The sequence below is a fragment of the Narcine bancroftii genome, chromosome 8 (genome assembly GCF_036971445.1).
Source record: "Narcine bancroftii isolate sNarBan1 chromosome 8, sNarBan1.hap1, whole genome shotgun sequence".
In the NCBI taxonomy this organism is placed as follows: Eukaryota; Metazoa; Chordata; class Chondrichthyes; order Torpediniformes; family Narcinidae; genus Narcine; species Narcine bancroftii.
This window is the reverse complement of record NC_091476.1, coordinates 64607539-64635144: the sequence shown is the minus strand read 5'-3', so window position 1 is coordinate 64635144 and position 27606 is coordinate 64607539. Positions and strand designations below refer to the sequence as shown.

The 27606-nt window shown below is 43.4% G+C and overlaps 1 protein-coding gene across 2 annotated transcripts in view; it reads right to left on the bottom strand.

Moving 5' to 3' along the window:
- LOC138740782 (pre-mRNA-processing factor 39-like) overlaps nucleotides 1–22338 on the bottom strand; it is a 66070-nt gene extending 43732 nt beyond the window's left edge. The window contains exon 1 of one of the 2 annotated variants that reach the window (XM_069893863.1): nucleotides 21983–22338. In XM_069893863.1, the coding sequence (XP_069749964.1) occupies nucleotides 21983–22031 (49 nt within the window). In that variant the 5' untranslated portion in view covers nucleotides 22032–22338. Of the gene's footprint in view, nucleotides 1–21085; nucleotides 21408–21982 lie in introns of those variants that run through there. The other variant, XM_069893864.1, reaches the window with a different exon arrangement.
- Between the last annotated feature and the right edge of the window lie 5268 nt (nucleotides 22339–27606).

The following is a 27606-nucleotide window of genomic DNA, read 5'->3' as shown; positions in this document are numbered from 1 at the left end:
GAATTTTATGTCTCTATGAGGTCCCCTCTCAATCTTCTAAACTCCAGCGAGTATAATCCCAATTTGCGCAATCTTTCCGCATAAGTCATTCCTGCCATTCCAGGTATCAGCCTGGTGAATCGCCTCTGCACTCCCTCCATTGCAAGAACATCCTTCCTTAGATAAGGTGACCAAAACTGCAAACAATACTCCAGGTGTGGTCTCACCAAGGCCTTGTACAGCTGCAGTAAGGTATCCTTGTTCCTAGACTCAAACCCTCTTGATATGAAGGCCAACATACCATTTGCCTTTTTAACCGCCTGCTGTACCTGCATGCTCGTCTTCAGAGACTGGTGTACAAGAACCCCTAGGTCTCTCTGCACTTCCCCATCTCTTAATCTATTGCCATTCAAATAGTAATCTGCCCTCCGGTTTGTATTACCAAAGTGGATAACCTCATATTTATCCACATTGTAGTGCATTTGCCATGTATCTGCCCAGTCCCTCAATTTATCCAAATCACACTGGAGCTTCCTGACCCCCTCTTCCGTGCACACAACCCCTCCTAGCTTAGTGTCATCTGCAAATTTGGAGATATTACATCCAATCCCCTCATCCAGATCATTAATGTAAATTGTGAACAGCTGGGGTCCCAGTACAGATCCCTGTGGGACCCCACTGGTCACCGCCTGCCACTCAGAAAACGAGCCATTTATCCCAACTCTCTGTCTTCTACCTGCCAGCCAGTTCTCAATCCACATCAATACTTTGCCTCCAATCCCATGAGCCTTGATTTTGGAAGCCAGTCGTTTATGCGGGAACTTATCGAAGGCCTTTTGGAAGTACAGGTACACCACATCCACTGGCTCTCCCCCATCTATTTTACCTGTCACCATCTCAAAGAATTCCAATAGATTTGTCAAGCACGATTTACCTTTTGTAAATCCATGTTGACTCCGTCCGATCCCTTCTCTGCTAGTCATATGCTCCGCTATTACATCCTTAATAATGGATTCCATCATTTTGCCCACTACTGATGTAAGGCTCACCGGCCTATAATTCCTCGCTTTTTCTCTACCCCCCCTTTTTAAATAGTGGGGTAACATTAGCTACCCTCCAATCCATGGGTACTGAGCCTGAGTCTATCGAGTTCTGGAAAATAATTCTTAAAGCATCTGCTATCTGAATGGCCACTTCCTTAAGTACCCTAGGATGTAGATTATCAGGCCCTTGGGATTTATCTGCCTTCAATCCCATCAATTTCCCCAAGACCATGTCCTTAGAGATACTGATTTCTTTCAGTTCCTCCCTTGCATTAGTCTCTATGTTTCCCAACATCCTTGGGAGGTTATTTGTATCCTCTCTTGTAAAAACAGAACTAAAGTAAGAATTTAATTGGTCTGCCATTTCCTTATTCCCCATTATATATTCCCCTGATTCCGACTGCAAGGGACCTACTCTGTATAAGTACCGCGCGCTAACCGATTGCGCCACTGGAGCTCTTCAAGGGACCTACTCTGGATTTCACCAATCTTTTCCTCTTGACATATTTATAAAAGCTTTTGCAGTCGGTTTTTATATTTGCATCTAGATCAGTCGCGCAGAAGAGGTCAGCAAATAATGAGGGGCATGGAAAACATTGAGCTCTATCCACAGAAGGCCACGAGTTACTTTAAACTGTGGCACCAGCCTTTGTAGTGTGCAAGAGTCTTAATTCATCGTAAGTTCGACTCCATGTAATACAGAATCGCTGAGCCCTGTTAGACATTTCCCCCAGAACATGGGCGCATGCAGTAAAACACCGAAGTCTGCAGATCCTGTGGTTGACGTAAAAACACAACGCTGCAGAAACTCAGCAGGTCAAACAGCGTCCTTTATGTAGCAAAGAGAAAGATTCATCACCAACGTTTCTGGGTTAACAAAGGGATCAAGCCTGAAATCTTTGCTATGTAAAGGACACTGTTTGACCTACTGAGCTTCTCCAGCTTTGTGTTTTCACATGGGTGTATGCCGATTAAAAAAAATTATAAGGGGTTATGGAACAAGTAAACGCAGGAAGGCTTTTCCCAATGAGGTTAGGTGAGACAAAAACCAGAGGACATGGGCTAACGGTGAAAGGTGAGACGTTTAAAGGGAACATTTAGCAGGGGGGGATGGGAGACGGGACACTTCACACGAGATCCAGGAGAGAGCTGCTAGCTGACGTGGTGAATGTGGGCTCAATTTTGACATTTGTGACAGGGTATATAGATATGTTTTTGGGAGATAAATTGAGAAAGGTTTGTTAGAGTCGGTCACATACAAACACCTTAAACAGATCTTATTTAAAATACTGGAGTTCTGCCCCATGGTAGACGTATCGGCTCCAGAGCTTTTGAAGAATGCTCAAGAGACTTCACTAATGGTTTACAAAAGGCAACAGATGAAAATGCAGGCTGACGCCGCTGCTGTCTGGAAGAGAACTTGCTGTTCTAAGAGGGTCAAATGGTTTGAGAGAGAGAGAGAGAGAGAGAGAGAGAGAGAGAGAGAGAGAGAGAGAGATCACTTGTTCAGTGAAACAGCCAGCTGACAGCAGCTGGGACTGGAACAGGACAATCTGGCAAGCTTGTGGAAAGCCCCATTTTGGAAGATGGCCTGCTCAAAGCCCTTGTGGTTCATGCCAGAGGAGAGGACGGGCTGGCTAATGTTTCACTTGGAATAAGGGAAACAAAAAGGAACTCTGTGGTGACCTGAAAGAAAGGGGTGATCATCTGTAGAACCCTGAGGGGGCAAGTTTCATCAGCAAGACACTGGAGTGGCTGATTAAAGAGGAACAACAAATCTCTCTCTGACAACCGACAAGAACCTTCCTGAGCGGTAACCATTTACCTTTCAAGCACCAAAGCCTGATGAACTTTATAAATGTTAAATTCTGTGCACAGTATAAGAATTGTCGGCAACCAGCTAACTTGAAGGAATGAGAAGTGAGATTGGACTGTGAAGCAAAGAACTTTTCTGAACTTACACACACATTACGTGCACTTAGAATTAGAAGGGGATTAAGTTAGATTAGTTAAATCAATGCTGATAAGTTAAAGTGCGATTCTGTTTTCATGCTTAAAGATAATTAAAAGCAACTTTTGTTTAAGTAACCATTTGTTTTGGTGAATATTGCTGTTGGGTTTTGGGGTCCTCTGGGCTCTTAACACATTGAAGTAAAATTTGGACAGGTATATGGAAGGGAGGCGTGTGGAGGGAGATGGTCTGGGTGCAGGTCAGTGGGACTGGCTGGAATAATATGGTTTGGGTGCAGGTCAGTGGGACTGGACAGAATAATAGTTCGGCACGGAGTTTGACGTTACTGAAGACTCCTGCAAATTTCTACAGCCGTACGCTCGGAGAGCGTTCTGACTGACTACATCACTGTGTGGTGTGGAGGGGCCAAAGCACAGGACAGGAAGAGGCTACAGGGGATTGTGAACTCGGCCATGTGCCATCACGGGCACCAGCCTTCACTCCATCGAGGTCATACACGAGAGGCGGCACCTCAAGAAAGCGGCCTCAATCCTCATGGACCCTCACCCGCCCAGGCCAGGCCCTCTTCTCGCTGCTACCATCAGGAAGGAGGCACAGACGAGTACATAATGTCTTCTTCCCCCTGCCATTGGATTTCCAGAGACACTATCTCACTTTTTTGCACTATAAATTGTGATTCAGACTCAGTAAGTCAAAGGGTCTGTTCTTGTGCTGCACTATCCCAAGGTTTCGGACCCAAGGGGTCTTACTGCAATAATCAAATCAAAAGTTGCAAATGAGGTCCCAAAGTTAGAACAAATTTCAGGACCACAATCTTGTTTAAAAAGTACGTTACTTGCTTTGCAAATGGACTCCACTAACCGAGAGTGCGCTGTCACCACACAGCTGGCCCTCCAGTAAGCGAGCCTGCAAAACGGTCAGACTCCTCCTGCATGTATTCAGTTTCCCCCATCCCCCCCGATCTCAGAAACACTGGAGGAATTCAGCCGGTCATGAGCGTCCAAAGGAGGTAAAGGTGTGTTACCAACATCTCAGGCCTGAGCCCCTTCTTCAAGGAATGAGCAGAGAACAGGAAGGTGTCAGAAGGAAGACCTGGGGGGGTGGGGGTGGTCCAGGCCAACAAAAGGTTTTAATTGGATATGATACGAGGAAAGGTGAGAATTGAATCTGGCTCCGTGAAAGGAGTCAGAGGGGAAAAGGGACACAAGCAAGAGAGCTAGAGACAAGACAGAGAGAGAGAGAGAGACACACACACAGAGCTGGGGGAAAGGCGACAGGGGGAAGGGGAGTGTTTTAAACAGAAACTGGAGAAGTCGATGTTAATGCTATCCGCTGGAAGGCATTGTTCCTCCAATTTGCAGGTGGTCTCAGTCTGGTTGTGTGTGGAGAGATTTGTACTCCTAGTAGAACCCAAGGTAGTTCATCGACCCAGTTGGGGCCAGTGAGTCTGGCCTTCATGGAGATTTTAGTTGTCAATGGAAATGTTCCAGCAGGCTGTTGGACTGCAGATGGTACACAGTAGTGTGGTGCAAATGTGTACCACAAAAATGAGCCAAGGAAGCCCATAACGCCAAAGTGAACTGTGGTCCACGGTCCAAAGTTATATGTATAGGCACTCCAAATCTAGCAATCCAATTTAAGATGAACACTCTAACACATGCCTCAGTATCACTGACTGGTAATGGAATGGCCTCTGGCCAGCGTGTGAAGCGGTCTACTACCGTGAGATTATATCTCATGTCCTGTGATACTGGTAATGGTCCAACCAGATCCACGTGCACATGCTCAAATCTTCTGCGTATTGTCAGGAAAGGCTGCAGGGGTGCCTTGGTGTGGTGTTGAATTTTCGCAGATTGGCAGGATATACACATTCGCGACATCTTTTTTCAGCCATGCCACATGTACTTGTTTGACATTATTTTGACTGAAGTCCTGATGAATGGGTGTGATAGATTGTGAATGTCACCAAAAAGACGGTGTCTCCAAGATAATGGGACCAAATGGTCAAGGATAACCCGACGATACATCACACAGGAGTTCTGGATGACCTTGTTGTGGTGCCACCTGTTGAATGTTGAGTCCAGTAATAGCTGTACTGTATGCCTGTATATCCGGATCCGGGGATTGTGCTGCAGCCAGTTCAGCAATGTTGACTCCACCTCGAATATGGCACACATTTGATCTAGAGAGCACATCTGCGACCAGATTGTCCTTTCCCGAAATATGACGCATGTCCATAGTAAACTCTGAAATGTCGGACAAATATCATTGTTGTCTTGCTGACCAAGGATCTGTGACTTTGCTAAAGGCAAGACATACCATGGTCTGTGAATATGGTGAAATGTCGATCTTCCAAGATATAAAGAAAAGTGCCTTATAGCCAGATAAAGTACCAATAGTTCTCGATCAAAGGCGCTGTACTTCATTTCCGCTGGTGTTAGATGACGACTAAAGAAGGCAAGAAGCTGATAATGGCCACTGACGTATTGTTCCAGAACTGCATCCACAGCTGTTCCCGAGGCATCTGTGCTCAGCGTCAAAGCAGCTTCAGGATTTGGATGCGCAAGCATTGCTGCTTTGGCTAATGCCTCTTTGGCGGACATAAATGCGGCCTCTGCCTCTGTGGTCCAGGTAATGTTTTTGTTTGGAGCAGAGATTATGTCAAACAGGGGTCATAGGATATCAGCAATCCCAGGAATAAATCTGGGGTAAAAATTTATCATTCCCAAAAACTTCTGTAGCCCTTTGACGGTGACAGATCTGGAGAATGTACGGATGTCATCTATCTTGCCTGATAACGGAGATATGCCATCTGCTGTAATTTTATACCCTAAGAATTCTATGGTTAACTTGCCAAATTGACACTTGTCAAGGTTAATTGTCAGACCAAAGTCTTGGAGCCGTTGGAAAAGGAGGCGCAAATGCAAGCGGTGATCTTGCTCATTTTGACTTGCTACAAGGATGTTGTCCAAGTAAATATACGCAAAGTCTAAATCTCTGCCTAGAGCGTCCATAAGCCGCTGAAAAGTTTGCGCGGCATTCTTTAAGCCAAATGGCATTCTGAGGAATTCATAAAGACCAAACAGCGTAATAATTGCTGTCTTGGGAATATCATTCTCATGAATCGGTATCTGATGATATCTCTTAACAAAATCAATCTTTGAAAATATGCGGCAATGATGCAGATGGGCGGTGAAATCCTGTATGTGTGGAATTGGGTATGTCAGGTGTAGTGACATTATTAAGCCTACGGTAGTCGCTGCAGGGTCTCCATCCGGCTGTCTTCTTGGGTACCATATGCAAAGGTGAGGCCCAAGGGCTGTTTGAGCGTCAGGTGACACCCAATTCTTCTATTGCTTTAAATTCTGCCCTTGCTTGCCGCAATTTATCAGGCACCAGATGATAAGCCCTGGCATGGACCAGTGGGCCTGATGTGTCTATGTAACAAGACATACCATGGTATGTTCTTGAGGCATTGAAGTTAGGGGTGAGACTATGGGGAAATTCGGTGAGTAGAGCAGCATATGTGTCCTTGTGTAACGAATGTATTCTGAGCTGTGAAACTCTCCCCTTGATGCATGCCAGTGCAGGTCTGAAAGACGGTGGTGTGAACTAATTTTCTGTGTTTTACGTCTATCAATAAGTTGTAGGAATGTTAAAAAAAATCTGCACCCAAAATGGGTTGAGCGACAGAAGCAAGGACACAATTTCAATGGAATGTGGTTGCATCTATTCTGATTACGACTAGTCTCATGCCGAAACTTGGAATGGCAGTTCCATTCGCCACTCACAGGGTCAAGTGGCGTTTTTTATGCGTCCTTTCAAAATAGGTTGGCAGGAGCAAACCAAGTTCAGCACCTGTGTCTACAAGGAATTTGCGCTTACCCACAGCGCCCTGAAAATACAATAGGCCTGTATGTACGCCACCTGCCTAGGCCACTACTGGCAGCCGGCTCTCTGGTTTCCTGACTTATTTTTGTGGTAGGTACATGGTTGGATGCACTTATAGGCATTTTTTCCCCAGCGGCGATGGTAAAAACACCACTCTCAATGTACATCAGCGTGTTCCTCTTTCTTGGATTGGACTGCAGATACAGGAGGCTGGTGGGATGCGGGAGATGCTTCTGCTGCAAAAACTGGATGTATTTGGGCAGGCACTTGTGTAGGATACGATAGACGATAGAGCCTGTCAGCCTCTCGAGCCACATCATGGGGACGGTGGAAATCCATGTTACCAATGGGTATGGCAACGTGAGCTGGAAGTTTTGACAGAAATAAGGTTTTGAAAAGCAGACAATGGGAATGACCATCTGACAATACCAGCATCTCATTCATCAGGTCTGATGGATTCTTGTCACCTAGGCCTTCCATGTTCAAAAGACGAATGCCACACTCATGCCGAGTAAGTTCCAATGTGTCAAGAAGAAACTGCCGAAACCTGGTGTACTGGTCTTCTGCCGGAGGATGAGCAATAAATTTGCTTGCTCGCGATGCAGTGGCCACATCCAATGCACTTATGACATGCCAAAATTTTGTGTTTTCTGCCGTTATACTCCAAAGACGAAACTGGGTTTCAGCTTGAAGAAACCAAATTCGAGGCTGATGTGTCCAGAAAGGAGGCAAATGAAGCCCAACTGCATTAACTGTTGTGGAGGTGGGAGTTGTTGTTGCTGTTGAAATGTCCTTCTTTTCCATAATGATTCAAATTCGTTGCATCTTAACTTCGGGGTCACCAATTTGTAGCGGCTACAACGGCAGATGCTACTAAATAAAGGCAAACACACACAAAGGTCGTCAACTCAAGACTGGTTTATTGCAGACATACACAGACCTTTTATTCCCTGCCTGTTAATGAGCTTGTTAGTAAACAGCTGTTGGTCTACAGGACCAGTAGGTTAAAGCTATGAGCCATTAGCGTCCCGCGCCTTTAGGCAGGGGCTTCATCTGATCCACTCACTGTACTTTGGCGCCCAGCACTGCCAGCCCGCGATGTGTCAGGTAAGACTGTGAACTGATGGTGGCAGTTTGCAATACCGCGCTGTGTGCCCACTACATCCACGTACAACATTGAGAAAAGCAAACGATAGAAGAAAATGTAAACAAACTGCAATTAAGAAAAGAAAATATTCAATCATAGATAATCTCCAAAGTGAGAATCCTTAGATGAATAGTTGTTAGTCTTTCATTCCCGGAATGATCCTCTCCAATGTCAGCGCGACCTTTCTTCAACGAATAGCCCAAAACTGCTCACCGTCTTATGACGGTGGGGGGGGTCGGGGGGGGGGGGTGTGGGAGCAACCATGCTTTGAGCCTGGTGGTGTGAGCCATGTGGCACAGGACCTATTTCCTGATGGCCACATCGAGAACCGAGCACGTGCAAGGTGGTGCGGGTCCATTTTAAAAAATATTTTGCTTATAATAACACGCTCTCATCCATCCCAATGCCGCAAAAATTAAGCCTATAAACGTTGATTTAATATAAAAGGAAATAAAAACCATCTAACACCCTCCCACCCCCCCTTCCCAACCCAAAGAAAACTAAACTACAGAAAAACTAAGGAATGAGTGAGAGAGAGAGAGAGAGAGAGAGAGAGAGAGAGAGAGAAATTGAATCAATATATTAAATTGGATTGCTCTTGGAAACACTCGGAAGATCACAAAAAACAGTTTATTGGAGAAAGACTTCATGGAACTGGAGGAATCAAAGTGTTCATCATCATATCATAATTTCAATCCCAATACTTGAGCGTACAGGCTCCAAATCAAGTATTTGCCTCTCAGATGATATGTAATTTTTTTTCTCTAACGGAATACAGCTTTGAATCTCTGTTTTGCCGTCTTCCTAATGTTAAAGAAACATCTGACATCTAAGTAACTTCCTCGCTATCGCCAGGATTGATTTAAAGAAATTTCAACTGGGAATCTGATGTCTAATTTACAAATTATATTCTCAAAGTTCCCCATTGAAAACCACTCAGGGTTCAGCGGTAAAAGAACAACCTGTTCCTTGTGAAAATGTACTAACAGAAACCCAAAAAGGTTCAACTTTTGAACAAGACCAAGTAGAAGCTGCAGTTTCTTCATCACATCTGAAACATTGATTTGATATGTCTGATTTCCAGGTGGTGTGGATCCTTGATGATCGCAGCTGCCCTCAGAGGGTGGACAATGGAGGGGAGAGATTCTTCTGGTGATGTACTGAAACAGGGGTGGGGGGTGATGTATTGGGCTGTCGTTGACTGTGGCGGGTGATGTACTGGGATGTCGGTAAGCACAATTTATCAGACAGACAACACCGCCCGCAACCAGACTCTAGACAGACACCACCGTCCTGGAGAGGAGTCACGTGATGGAGTAGTGGCCGGACGGTGAACTCCAGCCCTCTCCAGAAAAGTCGGGAAAAACAAGAGAAAATACAAAGGCACAGAAATACAAGTTAAAGAAAAGTGAGTATAAAGGTGGAAAGAAGATGGAGACAAAAGGAGAAAAATCAAATTCAACGGAAAGAAGAGAGGAAGAGAAGATAACGGAGGAAAAAGGTGAAGGCCTTACCTGTCCGAAGAGGCCCGCTGTGGAGAGAGGACCCCACTACCTCAGGTCGGTAGAAAAAGAACTACAACAATGGCTCACAGAGCCGAGTAAAAGTGCGCAACCGCGCATGAAAAAAAACACACCGACGGGAGGGGGGACCAGCTGGGGAGTCGATCTCCACAGCCGGCAACGACAGCTGCAGAACACCTGCAGCAAGAAGAGACCACAGAACACAATGGAAACAAGAAAGAAGAGGAGGAAAGGGCATCAAAGAAACAACAGATGGCCAACCCAGAGGAAGAAGAAGAGGAAGAATACAGTGAAATAGATAAAGGGAAAGGCAAGGTAAAGGATATACTTGCTCTTGTTAGAGGATACATGGAGTCATTTAAAGAATGGCAAACACAGGAATTCAATGATTTAAGAAGAAGAATAAACAACACAGAAAAGAAAATAAATAAAATTGATATGACCTTAACAGAAATGGGGAAAAAAATGGACAAGATGGAAGAACGGGCAATAGCAGCAGAAATGGAGGTAGAAGACTTAAAAAAGAAATTGGAGGAATCTAATAAAAAAACTAAAGAGACACAAGAATTACTAGCCCAAAAAATAGATATAATGGAAAATTATAACAGAAGAAATAACATAAAGATAGTGGGCCTTAAGGAAGATGAAGAAGGCAAGAATATGAGGGAGTTTATAAAAGAATGGATCCCTAAGGCCCTAGGATGTCCAGAACTACAGCAAGAAATGGAAATAGAAAGGGCACATAGAGCATTGGCCCGTAAACCACAACCACAACAAAAACCAAGATCTATTGTAGTAAAATTCCTAAGATATACTACAAGAGAAAAGGTACTGGAGAAGACAATGGAAAAAGTAAGAGAGGGCCACAAACCACTGGAGTATAAAGGGCAAAAAATCTTCATTTATCCAGATATAAGCTTTGAACTCCTAAAGAAGAGAAAAGAGTTCAATACAGCAAAAGCGATTTTATGGAAGAAAGGATATAAATTTACACTGAAGCATCCTGCGGTATTGAAAATATTTATTCCAGGACAACAAAACAGACTGTTCTCGGATCCAGAAGAAGCACGAAAATTTGCAGAACAATTACAAAAATAGACTGAGGGATGAAGACGGGTAATGAGAGCAAAAATGATCACGATTGATATGTATGTGGGTAAAGTCAAAAATAGACTGAGGGATGAAGACGGGTAATGAGGGTAAAAATGACCACGATTGATATGTATGCGGGTAAAGAGGTATAAGAGTGAATAGAGACAATGGGCATACGTGAAAGTATCTGTAATTAGAGGAAAACATAGATAGTATAGACAAGAATTAATAAGGGAAGGTAATGGAATAGAGAGAATAAGGAGGGAATTAAAAGAGTGACCTTTGTGACATATAAAAAGTGAAATCTTTTCTGGGGGGGGCTGGGTGGGGGAAAAGAGCGGTCACTGCAAAATCAGTTGACGCTTGCGAGTGGATTCGCAAATCCAAATGGAGAGGGGAGATGTGGTTGTCCGACAAGGGATAAAGGACAACTCAGGAGGGGAAGGGGAGATTGGGGATAAAGAAGATAGAAATAGGAGAATAAGGAAAATGTTGGATGTTGTAGGAATGTTGTCTGGTAAAGAGTTGAAAATAAGAAAACAGAAATGGAAAAGGAGGAAAGGTAATGATGGAAAAACGGAAAGAGAAGATAAACAAAATATAAAATGGCTACGCTGAACTATATGACTCTAAATATTAATGGAATACATAACCAAATTAAAAGGAAGAAACTACTAAATTTACTGAAAAAGGAAAAAATAGATATAGCATTTGTCCAAGAAACACACTTAACTGAATTGGAGCACAAGAAATTAAAGAGAGATTGGGTAGGACATGTAACAGCAGCATCGTATAATTCAAAAGCAAGAGGAGTGGCTATATTAATTAGCAAAAATGTGCCATTTAAAATAGAAGAGGAAATAATAGATCCAGCAGGGAGATATGTTATGATAAAATGTCAGATATATTCGGAGCTTTGGAATCTACTTAATATATATTCACCTAACGAAGAAGATCAAAAGTTTATGCAAGATATCTTTTTGAAGGTAGCTAATACGCAAGGGAACATACTAATAGGAGGGGATTTCAATCTGAATTTGGATCCAAATATGGATAAAACGGGGAAAAAAATTAACAGGAAGAACAAAGTAACCAAATTTATAATTAAATCAATGCAAGAAATGAAACTTGTGGACATATGGAGGAAACAAAACCCAAAAGAAAAGGAATACTCATACTACTCGACTAGACATAAAACATACTCAATGATAGACCTATTCCTGTTATCAGCCCACATTCAAGGGAGAGTTAGGAAAACGGAATATAAAGCTAGAGTATCATCACCCCTGTTATTGGCAATAGAGCTAGAGGACATCCCTCCAAGAATGTATAGATGGAGATTAAACCCCATGCTACTTAAAAGACAGGATTTTAGAGAATTTATTGAAAAACAATTAAAAATGTACTTTGAAGTAAATACGGAATCAGTGGAAGATAAGTTTATACTATGGGACGCAATGAAAGCATTCATTAGAGGACAAATAATAAGTTATGCAACCAAGATGAAGAAGGACTATAATCAGGAAACAGAGCAGTTGGAAAGGGAAATAATAAACATAGAAAAAAAATTAGCAATAAAGGAAGATACAACCAAAAGAAGAGAATTGGCGGATAAAAAAATAAAATATGAAACATTACAAACATATAAGGTGGAGAAGAATATAATGAAGACAAAACAGAAATATTATGAACTAGGTGAAAAAACACACAAAATCTTAGCATGGCAGCTTAAGACAGAGCAAACTAAAAAAAATAGTATTGGCAACAAGGAAAAAAGACAAACAAATTACATATAATCCAAAAGAAATAAAGGAAAACTTCAGAGAATTCTATGAACAATTATACCAAACTGAAAACGAAGGGAAAGAAGGGAAAATAGATGAATTTTTGACTAAAATTGAACTACCAAAACTACAAATAGAGGAACAAAATAAATTAACAGAACCATTTGGAACAGTATAAATACAAGAGATAATAAAAAAATTACCAAATAATTACCAGGAGAGGATGGATTCCCAATAGAATTCTATAAAACATTTAAAGACTTATTAATTCCGCCCCTCCTGGATGTAATCAACCAGATTGATGAGACACAAAACTTACCAGATTCATGTAAAACAGCAATAATTACAGTGATACTAAAACAAGGGAAAGATCCACTCTCACCAGCGTCATATAGACCAATATCTCTGCTAAACACAGATTATAAGATAATAGCTAAACTATTAGCAAACAGATTAGCAGAACAGGTACCGAAAATGATAAATTTAGACCAAACTGGATTTATCAAAAAAAGACGCACAACAGACAATATTTGTAAATTTATTAACTTAATTCATGCAGTAGAAGGAAATAAAGCACCGGCAGTAGCAGTTGCTTTAGACGCAGAGAAGGCCTTCGACAGAGTAGAATGGAATTACTTGTTCAAAGTATTGCAAAAATTCAGTTTACCGGAGAAGTATATTAATTGGATTAAAGCATTATATGAGGGACCGTTAGCGAAAGTGACAGTAAATGGACATGTATCAAAGCAATTTAACTTAAGCAGGTCAACGCGGCAGGGATGCCCACTATCACCATTATTGTTTGCGCTAGCTATAGAACCACTAGCAGAATCGATAAGAATAGATAATAATATAAAAGGAATAAAAATAAAATCAGTCTATTTGCGGATGATGTGATAGTGTACTTAACAGAACCAGAACTATCAATAAAAGAACTATATAAGAAATTGAAGGAATATGGAGAAGTGTCGGGATACAAGATAAACGTAAATAAAAGTGAAACAATGCCTATGAATAACGCGGATTTCTCAAAATTTAAGGAGGAATCCCCATTCAGATGGCAAATGCAGGCAATAAGATACCTAGGTGTGCAAATAAACAAAAATCTAGGCCAATTATATAAACTCAATTACAATCCACTAATGAAAAAATTACAGGACGATTTAGAGCATTGGAAAGAGCTACCACTAACACTGATAGGAAGGATAAACTGTATTAAAATGAACATTTTTCCAAGGATACTATACTTATTTCAGGCATTGCCAATACAACTGACAGAAAAATTCTTCAAAGAGTTAAAGAAAATAATGAGATTTTTATGGAGAGGGGGGAAACCGAGAATAGCACTATATAAATTAACAGAATGGTATAAACAAGGAGGCTTACAATTGCCAAACTTCAAAAATTATTATAGAGCCGCACAATTAAGGTACCTATCAGATTTTTATCAAACAAGGGAAAAACCAGACTGGACGAGACTAGAATTAGATAAAATAGGGGAAAAGATACCTGAACATATATTATATAAATGGGACGAAAAATTGGTACAACATAGAACTTCTCCAGTATTACACCATCTCCTCAATATATGGAAGAAGATTCATGTAGAAAGAAATAAAATAAATTATCAAATACCAAAACTAAAAGAGGAGTCACGTGATGGAGTAGTGGCTGGACGGTGAACTCCAGCCCTCTCCAGAAAAGTCGGGAAAAACAAGAGAAAACACAAAGGCACAGAAATAAAAGTTACAGAAAAGTGAGTATAAAGGTGGAAAGAAGATGGCAACAAAAAAAGAAAAGTCGAAAGCAACGGTAAGAAGAGAGGAAGAGAAGACAAAGGAGGAAAAAGGTGAAGGCCTTACCTGTCCGAAGAGGCCCGCTGCGGAGAGAGAAACCCGCTCCCTCAGGTCGGTAAATAATGGACTACAAAAATGGCTCGCAGAGCCGAGTAAAAGTGCGCAACCGCGCATGCGCGATACTTCGCGCGTGCGCGATGCGAATGAAAAAAAACACACCGACGGGAGGGGGGACCAGCTGGGGAGTCGATCTCCACAGCCGGCAACGACAGCTGCTGAACACCTGCAGCAAGAAGAGACCACAGAAGACAATAGAAACAAGAAAGAAGAGGAGGAAAGGGCAACAAAGAAACAACAGATGGCCAACCCAGAGGAAGAAGAAGAGGAAGAGTATGGTGAAATAGAAGAAGAAAAGAAAGGCAAGGTAAAGGATATACTTGCTCTTATTAAAGGATACATGGAGTCATTTAAAGAATGGCAAACACAGGAATTTAAGGATTTAAGAAAAAGAATAAACAACACAGAAGAGAAAATAAATAAAATGGAGATGACCTTAACAGAAATGGGAAAGAAAATGGACAAGATGGAAGAGCGGGCAGTAGCAGCAGAAATGGAGGTAGAAGACTTAAAAAAGAAATTGGAGAAATCTAATAAAAAAACTAAAGAGACACAAGAACTACTAGCTCAAAAAATAGATACAATGGAAAACCATAACAGAAGAAATAACATAAAGATAGTGGGCCTTAAGGAAGATGAAGAAGGCAAGAATATGAGGGAGTTTATAAAAGAGTGGATCCCTAAGACCCTAGGATGTCCAGAACTACAGCAAGAATTGGAAATAGAAAGGGCACATAGAGTATTGGCCTCTAAACCACAACCACAACAAAAACCAAGATCTATTGTAGTAAAATTCCTAAGATATACTACAAGAGAAAAGGTACTGGAGAAGACAATGGAAAAAGTAAGAGAGGGCAACAAACCACTGGAGTATAAAGGGCAAAAAATCTTCATTTATCCAGATATAAGTTTTGAACTCCTAAAGAAGAGAAAAGAGTTCAATACAGCAAAGGCGATTTTATGGAAGAAAGGGTATAAATTTATACTAAAGCATCCAGCGGTATTGAAAATATTTATTCCAGGACAACAAAACAGTCTATTCTCGGATCCAGAAGAAGCACGAAAATTTGCAGAACAATTACAAAAATAGACTGAGGGAGGAAGACGGGTAATGAGAGTTAAAATGATCACGATTGATATGTATGTGGGTAAAGACAAAAATAGACTGAGGGATGAAGACGGGTAATGAGAGTAAAAATGATCACGATTGATACGTATGCGGGTAAAGAGGTATAAGAGTGAAAAGAGACAATGAGCATACATGAATGTATCTGTACTTAGAGGAAAATATAGATAGTATAGACAAGAATTAATAAGGGAAGGTAATAGAATAGAGAGAATAAGGACGGAATTAAAAGAGTGACCTTTGTGACATATGAAAAGTGAAATCTTTTCTGGGGGAGGCGGGGTGGGGGGAAATAGCGGTCACTGCAAAATCAGTTGATGCTTGCGAGTGGATTCGCAAATCCAAATGGAGAGGGGAGATGTGGTTGTCCGACAAGGGTTAAAGGACAACTCAGGAGGTGAAGGGGAGATTGGGGATAAATAAGATAGAAATAGGAGAATAAGGAAAATGTTGGATGTTGTAGGAATGTTGTCTTATAAAGAGTTGAAAATAAGAAAACAGAAATGGAAAAGGAGGAAAGGTAATGATGGAAAAACGGAAAGAGAAGATAAACAAAATGTAAAAGGGCTACGCTGAACTATATGACTTTAAATATTAATGGAATACATAACCAAATTAAAAGGAAGAAACTACCAAATTTAAATGAATAAATGTATTCCATTAGAAAAAATAACATATTGGTTAAGAAATAATATTGAAATATTCGAACAAGTATAGGAGCCTTACATTAAATACAATAGCAAAAACCTACCGGGGACAAACATTACCTAAGTTGATGGAAGGAGAAGGAAAGAAAAGAATGGACTCAGTAGAATTTCTGGTGTAATTTTGTTGAATGACAACATTGTCTGACTGGCTTAATGCAACCTAGATTGTATACCTAAAATGGATGAGAGGGGGGGTGGGGGGGTGGTTTGGGAGGAAAGGGGGGGGGGGGAGAAAAACTCACTGTATATGTGTGAAAAAGAAATAGTGTATATCATGGCTAATGTGATTTATGGTGTGAAAAATAAAAAAATTTAAAAAAAAATAAAAAAAAATACCAAAACTAATATTGACGCAAAATAAGCTACTCCCTTTTACAATAGACAACCTTTCCTTTAGAAAAAGGGAAAAAAAAGGGATTAAAAGAATAGAAAATTGTTTTTCAGGAAGTAGATTCTTATCCTTTGAACAAATGAGAGAGAAGTACAATATAACTGGAGATTTTTTTTTTCTTTGGCTTGGCTTCGCGGACGAAGATTTATGGAGGGGGTAAAAAGTCCACGTCAGCTGCAGGCTCGTTTGTGGCTGACCAGTCCGATGCGGGACAGGCAGACACGATTGCAGCGGTTGCAAGGGAAAATTGGTTGGTTGGGGTTGGGTGTTGGGTTTTTCCTCCTTTGCCTTTTGTCAGTGAGGTGGGCGCTGCGGTCTTCTTCAAAGGAGGCTGCTGCCCGCCAAACTGTGAGGCGCCAAGATGCACGGTTTGAGGCGTTATCAGCCCACTGGCGGTGGTCAATGTGGCAGGCACCAAGAGATTTCTTTAGGCAGTCCTTGTACCTTTTCTTTGGTGCACCTCTGTCACGGTGGCCAGTGGAGAGCTCGCCATATAATACGATCTTGGGAAGGCGATGGTCCTCCATTCTGGAGACGTGACCCATCCAGCGCAGCTGGATCTTCAGCAACGTGGACTCGATGCTGTCGACCTCTGCCATCTCGAGTACCTCGACGTTAGGGGTGTGAGCGCTCCAATGGATGTTGAGGATGGAGCGGAGACAACGCTGGTGGAAGCGTTCTAGGAGCCGTAGGTGGTGCCGGTAGAGGACCCATGATTCGGAGCCGAACAGGAGTGTGGGTATGACAACGGCTCTGTATACGCTTATCTTTGTGATGTTTTTCAGTTGGTTGTTTTTCCAGACTCTTTTGTGTAGTCTTTCAAAGGCGCTATTTGCCTTGGCGAGTCTGTTGTCTATCTCATTGTCGATCCTTGCATCTGATGAAATGGTGCAGCCGAGATAGGTAAACTGGTTGACCGTTTTGAGTTTTGTGTGCCCGATGGAGATTTGGGGGGGCTGGTAGTCATGGTGGGGAGCTGGCTGATGGAGGACCTCAGTTTTCTTCAGGCTGACTTCTAGGCCAAACATTTTGGCAGTTTCCGCAAAGCAGGACGTCAAGCGCTGAAGAGCTGGCTCTGAATGGGCAACTAAAGCGGCATCATCTGCAAAGAGTAGTTCACGGACAAGTTTTTCTTGTGTCTTGGTGTGAGCTTGCAGGCGCCTCAGATTGAAGAGACTGCCATCCGTGCGGTACCGGATGTAAACAGCGTCTTCATTGTTGGGGTCTTTCATGGCTTGGTTCACCAATGAGTGGTGGACTAGCCTCGCCAAACGAACACAGCTCAGCGCGGACATTGGCGACTTCAGGGGTTTCTACGAGGCTCTAAAGGCTGTGTACGGCCCCTCACCCCAAGTCCAAAGCCCGCTGCGCAGCTCAGACGGCAAAGTCCTCCTCAGCGACAATCTCTTTTCAGTACCAACCGCTCAGTCCAAGATTCCGCCCTGCTCCAGCTCCCTCAACAGCCCCTAAGGCTAGAGCTGGATGAGGTACCCACCCTGGATGAGACATATAAGGCAATCGAACAACTGAAAAGTGGCAAAGCAGCAGGTATGGATGGAATTCCCCCAGAAGTCTGGAAGGCTGGCGGCAAAACTCTGCATGCCAAACTGCATGAGTTTTTCAAGCTTTGTTGGGACCAAGGTAAACTGCCTCAGGATCTTCGTGATGCCACCATCATCACCCTGTACAAAAACAAAGGCGAGAAATCAGACTGCTCAAACTACAGGGGAATCACGTTGCTCTCCATTGCAGGCAAAATCTTCGCTAGGATTCTACTAAATAGAATAATACCTAGTGTCGCTGAGAATATTCTCCCAGAATCACAGTGCGGCTTTCGCGCAAACAGAGGAACCACTGACATGGTCTTTGCCCTCAGACAGCTCCAAGAAAAGTGCAGAGAACAAAACAAAGGACTCTACATCACCTTTGTTGACCTCACCAAAGCCTTCGACACCGTGAGCAGGAAAGGGCTTTGGCAAATACTAGAGCGCATCGGATGTCCCCCAAAGTTCCTCAACATGATTATCCAACTGCACGAAAACCAACAAGGTCGGGTCAGATACAGCAATGAGCTCTCTGAACCCTTCTCCATTAACAATGGCGTGAAGCAAGGCTGTGTTCTCGCACCAACCCTCTTTTCAATCTTCTTCAGCATAACTGGAGATACAGCGCTGGCATATTACCAACTGAGATCCTACTTGAAAGATAAATTAGGAAGCAATCTGAGTTTACCAGAGGGAAGTAACCTTGAATATGTGATTACAGATACAATGTTAATCAAAAGATTTAGAACAAATATGTATATCAAACTGCAAGAAAAGGAGAATGAGGAAACAAATGGTAAAACTAAACAAAAATGGGAACAAGATTTAAATATAAAGATAAAAAAGGAAACATGGGAGAAATTATGTTCTGGAACGATGAGAAATACAATAAATACGAGGATGCGTATGATACAATATAATTGGTTACACAGACTATACATTACACCGCAAAAGTTAAATAAATGGGACCCAACAGTATCTGATAGATGTTTTCGATGTAAAAAAGAAAGGGGAACAACAATTCATGCAATCTGGACATGTGAGAGAGTAGAAAAATTTTGGGATGATCTCAATCAGATATTAAATAAAATAACAGAAAACTATATTCCAAAGAATCCAGAGATCTTTCTCCTAAGTAACATAAAAAATAAAGAATTTGGAATTGACTTGGAAGATGCACAAAAAAGATTTGTCAAGATAGCCCTAGCCGTAGCAAAAAAATGTATTATGTCAACCTGGAAATTGGAAGATAATTTGAAAATACAACAATGGTATATAGAAATGAATAAATGTATTCCATTAGAAAAAATAACATATAGTTTAAGAAATAATATTGAAATATTCGAACAAGTATGGGAGCCTTACATTAAATACAATAGCGAAAACCTACCGGGAACAAACATTACCTAAGTTGATGGAAGGAGAAGAAAAGAAAAGAATGGACTCAGTAGAATTTCTGGTGTATTTTTGTTGAATGACAACATTGTCTGACTGAATTAATGCAACCTAGATTGTATACCTAAAATGGATGAGGGGGGGGGGGTGGGGGGGTGGCTTGGGAGGAGGGAGGGGGGGGGGAGAAAAAGTCACTGTAAATGTGTGGAAAAGAAAAAGTGTATATCATGGCTATTGTGATTTATGGTGTGAAAAATAAAAAATTTAAAAAAAAAGACACCACCGTCCTCACCCAGACTTCAGACATCACTGCCCGCAACCAGACTCCAGACAAACACCAACCTCACCCAGACTCCAGACAGACACCACTGCCCTCACCCAGACAGACACCACCGCCCACAACCAGACTCCAGACAGACACCACCGCCCGCAACCAGACTCCAGACAGACACCACCGCCCGCAACCAGACTCCAGACAGACACCACCGCCCGCAACCAGACTCCAGACAGACACCACCGCCCGCAACCAGACTCCAGACAGACACCACCGCCCGCAACCAGACTCCAGACAGACACCACCAAACACACCCAGACTCCAGACAGACACCACCGCCCACAACCAGACTCCAGACAGACACCACCGCCCTCACCCAGACTCCAGACAGACACCACGGCCCGCACCCAGACTCCAGACTGACACCACGGCCCGCACCCAGTCTCCAGAAAGACACCACCGCCCGCAATCAGACTCCAGACACCACCGCCCGCAATCAAGACTCCAGAGACACCACCGCCCGCAACCAGACTCCAGAGAGACACCACCGCCCGCAACCAGACTCCAGAGAGACACCACCGCCCAAAACTAGAATCCAGACAGACACCACCAACCTCACCCAGACTCCAGACAGACACCACTGCCCGCAACCAGACTCCAGACACCACCGCCCGCACCCAGACTCCAGACAGATACCACCACCCTCACCCAGACTCTAGACAGACACCACGGCCGCACCCAGTCTCCAGAAAGACACCACGGCCCGCAACCAGAATCCAGATAGACACCACCACCCTCACCCAGACAGACACCACCACCCTCACCCAGACAGACACCAAGGCCCATACCCAGACACCACTGGCCGAACCCAGACTCACCCGGCGGTCGGTACCTGCTCGACCTATGCTCGAACCAGAGCATCTGCATCTCCTGACTCCAAGCAGCACCTGCCCACAACTAGCACCCAGCGAGCCAAACAGCGACCTTGCCCCCATTGCCCAAAGAGTGCAGTGCTGCCAGAGAACCGCTCTGGCACCCCCACCCCCGGGACAAAATGAACAGTGGGGAATCTATAACCAGTGGGAATAAAGCAGCAGCCGCACGTTAAACATGGAATTTTACGGAAGAGTGGTGGTGGGGAAGGGTAACAGCGAGATTGTGTGTGAATGTTCATCGGGTATTTATTTAGGCGAATTACAATCATTGTCTCCAATGGGATAGGTTCTGGTGAAATTATTCGGTCATTGGTTACGATAACAGGATCGCAATTTGCCTTTCGGTCGGAATCAGAACTTTTCGCTTACTTTCTCCACCCCCATCCAGATGGGCCGAAGTCCGGCCGAGCGAGCTCTGCGGGACTAGCCACGTCGTCGAGCTGCTTGACAAGACAACCTGCGCCACCCAGCACCGTGGGGTCGCCGTCAATTCCAAAGCTGGCCGCTCCTGGGGTGGGGGGGAATGTCCTTGCCTCAGGGTAGGGAGATTTATACCTGAGACTCTGCGCTCAAGGAATAAAACCAGGAGCCCCGTGACAGATAACAATGCAGGGCGCCAGCCCTCATCACGTTGCTTTGTGCGCGGTGCCTGAGGTTTGTCTGTGGACACAGCGACACCTTCCACCCAGCCCCGGTCTCACCATCACTGCCAAGTTGGTCCCCCGCTCTTGGGGGTGAAAAAGTGCGGAAATCATTTTAAAAAAACCCAGAAATCCACATAAACAGGCCCGGGCGGTGGTGAGCGACGATCCTGAACAGCCGCAGTTGGGAAGGAGCCCCCGACAGCATGGTGGGGGCGGAAGCTCCAGCAGGGAGACCCCCTGATGTGAGATAAACAGCGAGATAAGATCAGAGGGGCTGGCCCTCGTACACACTCATGCACTCTCTCCGAACGCGCCGGCATGTGCACGCTAGCGCACAGCCATACACACACACAAACATGCACCCACATGTTCACACACGTACGCACTCACACACATGTACACACACGCACGGACACCCTCGTACACACACGCAAACCCAAATCTGCCTGTGCCAGGTTCAGAGACCTCACGGTGAGACCCCGGGTGACGTCACGCAGCGGGTGCCTCCGCCGCTCGGCCTCGGGTCAAACGTGGCCCGTTCTCCTCGGTCCGTCACCGCCGTCCGCAGCGACTCAGCAGCCCAGCCGCTCCCCATCCCCGCTCCCTCGCCGCCGCCACTCACCTCTGGGACTGGCCGATGCCGGCAGATTCGGATCGTCCGCCACCTCCATCACTCCGTCACCATATCCAACCTCGCCGGAAGCGGAAGTGACCGCGCGGACGGAAGCCGGAAGTGGTGGTTGAAGTGCTTCGGGAGAGTGTTTGTACACTTGGATCGGGCCGCTCGTCACGACGCTGGAAGAAAGGCCTTTTTTGTGTGCTATCCAGGCAGATCAAGTCGTCGTAGAAGTAGGCGAATAGTCAGCAGGTCACAGAGGAGGCAAAGGATTTCGGGCCTGAGCCCCTCGACAGGATTGGACCGAAGGGAGTTTGGCGCCTGAATAAAGAGCCGGGCAGAGGGAGAAGGAGGGAGGGAAGGAGCAGGGTAAGAGGAGGAGCAGGGGAGAGGAAGAGGAGAAGCAGGGGGAGGGGGTGGAACTAGAGAGGGGGAAAGGAGCAGGTGGGGAGGGGAGAGGAAGGGGAGGGGAGGGGAAGGGGAGGGGAGGGGAAGGGGAGGGGAGGGGAAGGGGAGGGGAGGGGAAGGGGAGGGGAGGGGAAGGGGAGGGGAGAGGAAGGGGAGGGGAGAGAACAGATTGGAATTCGAAATTGAAAGCACGGACCCATTGTAAGCAAGGGAGCCTCTTCCTGATGCTAATTCCAAACACCCAGAAAAGGGAGACACCTTTATGGGCCCGAGACTTTGTTTGGATGGACAACCTGGGCCATTGCCTTTATTTTTAGAAACGACAGCAGATTCGCAGAAGTGGAATTTCAAAAATTATTTTAAAATGTGTTCAATTTTGAGGGACCTGCATACACTAATTGAAAAAAAGGCAAGGTATGGTTAGGAAATAAACAAAGTAAATGGGTTAGTTTTCACTGTGGTTGGTGATTTCACAGCTAGAGTCGAGGCAGAAGGGTTTTTTAATACAAGCTTCCATTTTAGTAAAATAGGATTATCACTGTAAGGGATAGCATAGCCAGGAGGGACTGAATGGTCACAATGAACATTTCACACCTTTACTGGCCCAGAAGACCCCAAAACCCAGCAGCAATAGAAATTCACCAAGACAAATGGTTACTTAAACAAAAGTTATTTTTAATTTCGTTAAACAAAAACAGAATCAAAATTTAACTTATTCCTATTAACCCCCTTCTAATTCTAAACATACATGCATGTAATGTGTACAAGTTCAGAATGATTTACAGTCCAATCTCACTCCTCCAAGTTCACCGGTATAAGGCAATTTTTATACTGTGCACAGAATTTAACATTTATGAATTTTCACCAGGCTTTGGTGCTCAAATAGTTACCGCTCAGGAAGGTTCTTGTCGATTTCAGAGAGAGATTCATTGCTCATTGGACACAAACTGTTTCCTTCCGATCAGCCACTTCAGTGTGTTGCTGAAGAAACTTGCCCCATGAGGGGTTTTCCAAATGACCACCTCTTCTGCAGGTCACAACCGTCTTTAAAATGGAGTATCAACAAGCCACCAGCTCACCATGCCTGCAGCAACCAGTTCTCTCTCTTAGAGAAAGCCCATTTGGTCTCTCTCTCTGCCTGACCTTCTTAGACCAGCAAACTGCAACCAGACACATTACGGCACTGGACCCAAACTTCTTAGCCCATTCACCTGTTGCTTTCAAAACAATAGTCCATTTACTCCACAGCACATCCAATTAACACCTACTTGGGAAGTCTCTTGATCTCAGGTTCTTCTATTGGCACCTCCTTGTGAAAACATCTCGCAGAACAGGTTTTATTGTCCCTACAAAGGCCCCGGGCCCGGAGTGTCTGGTTTGAGCATTTTAAATGCAATCTGTTTTATGAAGTGTTTGTAGCTTGTTTGTGACAAAAAAAAAACCCACAATTGCGAGGAAGAACCATTCTGGCTTGTGGAGAGGAAACCACTCTTGTGCTCGGCCATTTTTTGTGGAATTCAGAGCAAAACCAGCTCTGTGAATGACTGGGCCTTTTTGATGAATTGACCTATGCCGGGAAGGCCTTTTTGTGACTACTAGTGTAGGCCACTTGGAGAGATGGCTTCATTTTAAGTGTGCTTAGCCATGAGGTTACTTGGAGAGACCGGTGCCAAGGTTACGGTGGCCATCCGATTCGAGTCTCACAGAAGGACCAGGAGTGTTGCGACGTCAGCTCGTGTGTACCAGCCACAACTCCCGACTTCCCATCAGTTCCACATTAATTCTGGGCATCAAATTTCAAATTTCAAATTCAACACCAAATTTAAAAGACTGAACTTTGAGGTAATTTTATAGATTTTGGCCTGGACCATTGGTTCTCAACCTTTTTCTTTCCACTCACATCCCACCTTAAGTAATCCCTCTGCCGTTGTGTTCTGTGATTGGTAAGGGGTTGCTTAAGGTGGGACGTGAATGGGAAGGTTAAGAATCACTGCTCTAGACCAAATTGTCACTGAAATATTTGGCTTGAGAAAAATGGTCATTGACCGATTTCCTTTGGGAGCTCTGAAACCCTGCACATAATGAGTCCATGAGGGACGATTCAAACAGTGGCTTTCAACCTTTTTCTTTCCATTCACATCCCACCTTAAGCAACCCCTTACTAATCACATTATAGGAAAGATGTGGAAGCTATGGAGAGGGTGCCGAGGATATTTACCAGGATGTTGTCCATATTGGAAAAAATTATGAGGCAAGGTGAGCAGAGCTGGGACTTTTCTCTTTGGAGTGCAGAAGGACAAGAGGAGACTTGCTAGAAGTTGACAAGATTCTGAGAGGCATAGATAGGGTGGACAGTCAACACCTGTTTCCCAGAGCAGGTGTACAAAATGAATGGAGGGGAGACATTGATAAGATTTTTTTTTCTATACACAGAGTTGTTGGGGCCTGGAATGTCTTGCAAGGGGTGGTGGAGGCTGAAACATTAGGAGCATTTAAGACACTATAAGACAGACACACAGAAGGAAGAAAAATAAAAGGTTATGCAGTAGGAAAGGTTGAGTTTTTAAAAAAATAATACATGGGTTAGCACAACATTGAGGACTGAAGGGTCTCCACTCTGCTGTTCTATCTCAAGTATATCAAAATTCTGTAGACCCCTTGGTTGAAGTAAAAACACTCTGTGCTAGAGAAACTCAGCAGGTCAAAGCGTCCTTTCCGTAGCAAAGGTAAAGATACAGAACCTTAAAAGTACGAGATGATGCTGGCAGGCATCCGAACTAAAGAGAAGGGGGGTGGCAAAGGCAGGTGATAGGTGGAGGAAAGAGGAAGGGGACAGCAGCAATGAGGGGGAGGAGGGATGGCTGGGTGGGTGAATGAAAGAACCAGAAAGAGGCAGGGGGACGAGAAGGCAAGCTGGTTTAGTGGCAGGCAGTAAAGTCAACATTAATGCCATCTGGCTGGAGGGTGCCCAGATGACAATAAAGTGTTCCTCCAATCTGCGGGTTATCCTGTGTACTGTCCCACACTGAATGTCCATGGCCTTGTGTAGTATCCCACTGTAACCACACCTAGCTACAGCCCTAAAGTCCAATGAGTTTATTATATAGAAAAAGTTCATATGGGGAGTATCTTTATTTAAGGTACTGTACATACATATGGGAATTGGGGAGTATCTATTGAAGGTACTGTACAAACATCTGGGGATTGAGGAGTATGTTGAAGGTACTGTACATACATCTGGGGATTGGGAAGTACCTTTATTGAAGGTACTGTACATACATATGGGGATTGTGGAGAATCTTTATTGAATGTACTAAACATACATCTGGGGATTGGGGAGTATCTATTGGAGGTTCTATAAATACATCTGGCGACAGGGGAGTATCCTTACTGAAGGTACTGTACATACATATTTGTATTGGTGAGTACCTTTATTGATGGTACTGTACATATATTTGGGGATTGGGTATACCTTTTTTGAAGGTACTGGACATACATATTGGGATTATCTTTATTAAAGGTTCTGTACATACATATGGGGATTGGGGAGTATCTTTATTGAATGTACTGTACATATACATGGAGATTAGGGAGTATCTTTATTGAAGGTACTGTATATACATATTGGGAATGGATGTATCTTCATTGAAGGTACTGTACATACATTTGGGGATTGGTAGTATGTTTATTGAAGGTTCTGTAGATACATCTAGGGATTGGGGAATATCTTTATTGAAGGTTGTGTACATACATATGGGGATTGGGGAGTATATTTATTGAAGGTTCCCTACATACATATAGACATTTCGGAGTATCTTTATTGGAGGTTCTATACATGAATGGGGAGAATCTTTATAAATGCTTGTGTACATACATATGGGGATTGGGATGTATCTTTATTGCAGGTACTGTACATACATCTGAGGATTGGGAGTATCTTTCCAGAAGGTTGTACACATACTTCTGGGGATTGAGGAGTATTTTTTATTGAAGGTACTATATATACATATGGGGATTGGGGAGTATATTTATTGAAGGTTCCCTACATACATATAGACATTTCGGAGTATCTTTATTGGAGGTTCTATACATGAATGGGGAGAATCTTTATAAATGCTTGTGTACATACATATGGGGATTGGGATGTATCTTTATTGCAGGTACTGTACATACATCTGAGGATTGGGAGTATCTTTCCAGAAGGTTGTACACATACTTCTGGGGATTGAGGAGTATTTTTATTGAAGGTACTATATATACATATGGGGATTGGGGTGTATCTTTATTGAAAGTACTGTACATACATCTGAGGTTTGAGTGTATCTTTATTGAAGATATTGTACATACATATTAAGATAGACGAGTATCTTTATTGAAGGAACTGTACATACATATGGAGATATGAAGTATCTTTATTGAAGATTGTGTACATACATATGGGGATTGGGGTGTATCTTTATTTAAGGTACTTTGTATACATATTGTGATTGGATGTATCTTTATTGAAGGTACTGTACATACATCTGGAGATTTGCAGTCTCTATTGAATGTACTATACATTCATCTGGGGATTAGCGAGTATCTTTATTGAAGGTACTGCATATATAACTGGGGATTGGGGAGTATCTATTAAATGTACTATACATATCTCTGGGAATTGTGGTGTATCTTTATTGAAGGTACTATACATTCATCTGGGGATTGGGTAGTATTTTTATTGAATGTACTGTACATACATCTGGGGATTGGGGAGTATTGAAGGTACTGTACATACATCTGGGGATTGGGGAATATCATTATTGAAGGTACCGTACATACATATGGGGATTGGTGAGTATCTTTATTGAAGGTTGTGTACCTACATATGGGGATTGTGGTGTATCTTTATTGAAGGTTCTGCACATACATCTGGGGATTGGGGAGAATCTTTATTGAAGGTACTGTACATACATATGGGATTGTGGAGAACCTTTATTTAATGTACTACACATACATCTGGGGATTGGGGAGTATCTTTATTGGAGGTTCTATAAATAAATCTGGGGACTGGGGAGTATCCTTAATGAAGGTACTGTGCATGCAAATTTGTATTGGTGATTATCTTTAATGATGGTACTGTACATACATTTGGGGATACCTTTTTTGAAGGTACATATTGGGATTATCTTTATTGAAGGTTCCGTACGTACATATGGGGATTGGGGAGTATCTTTATTGAAGGT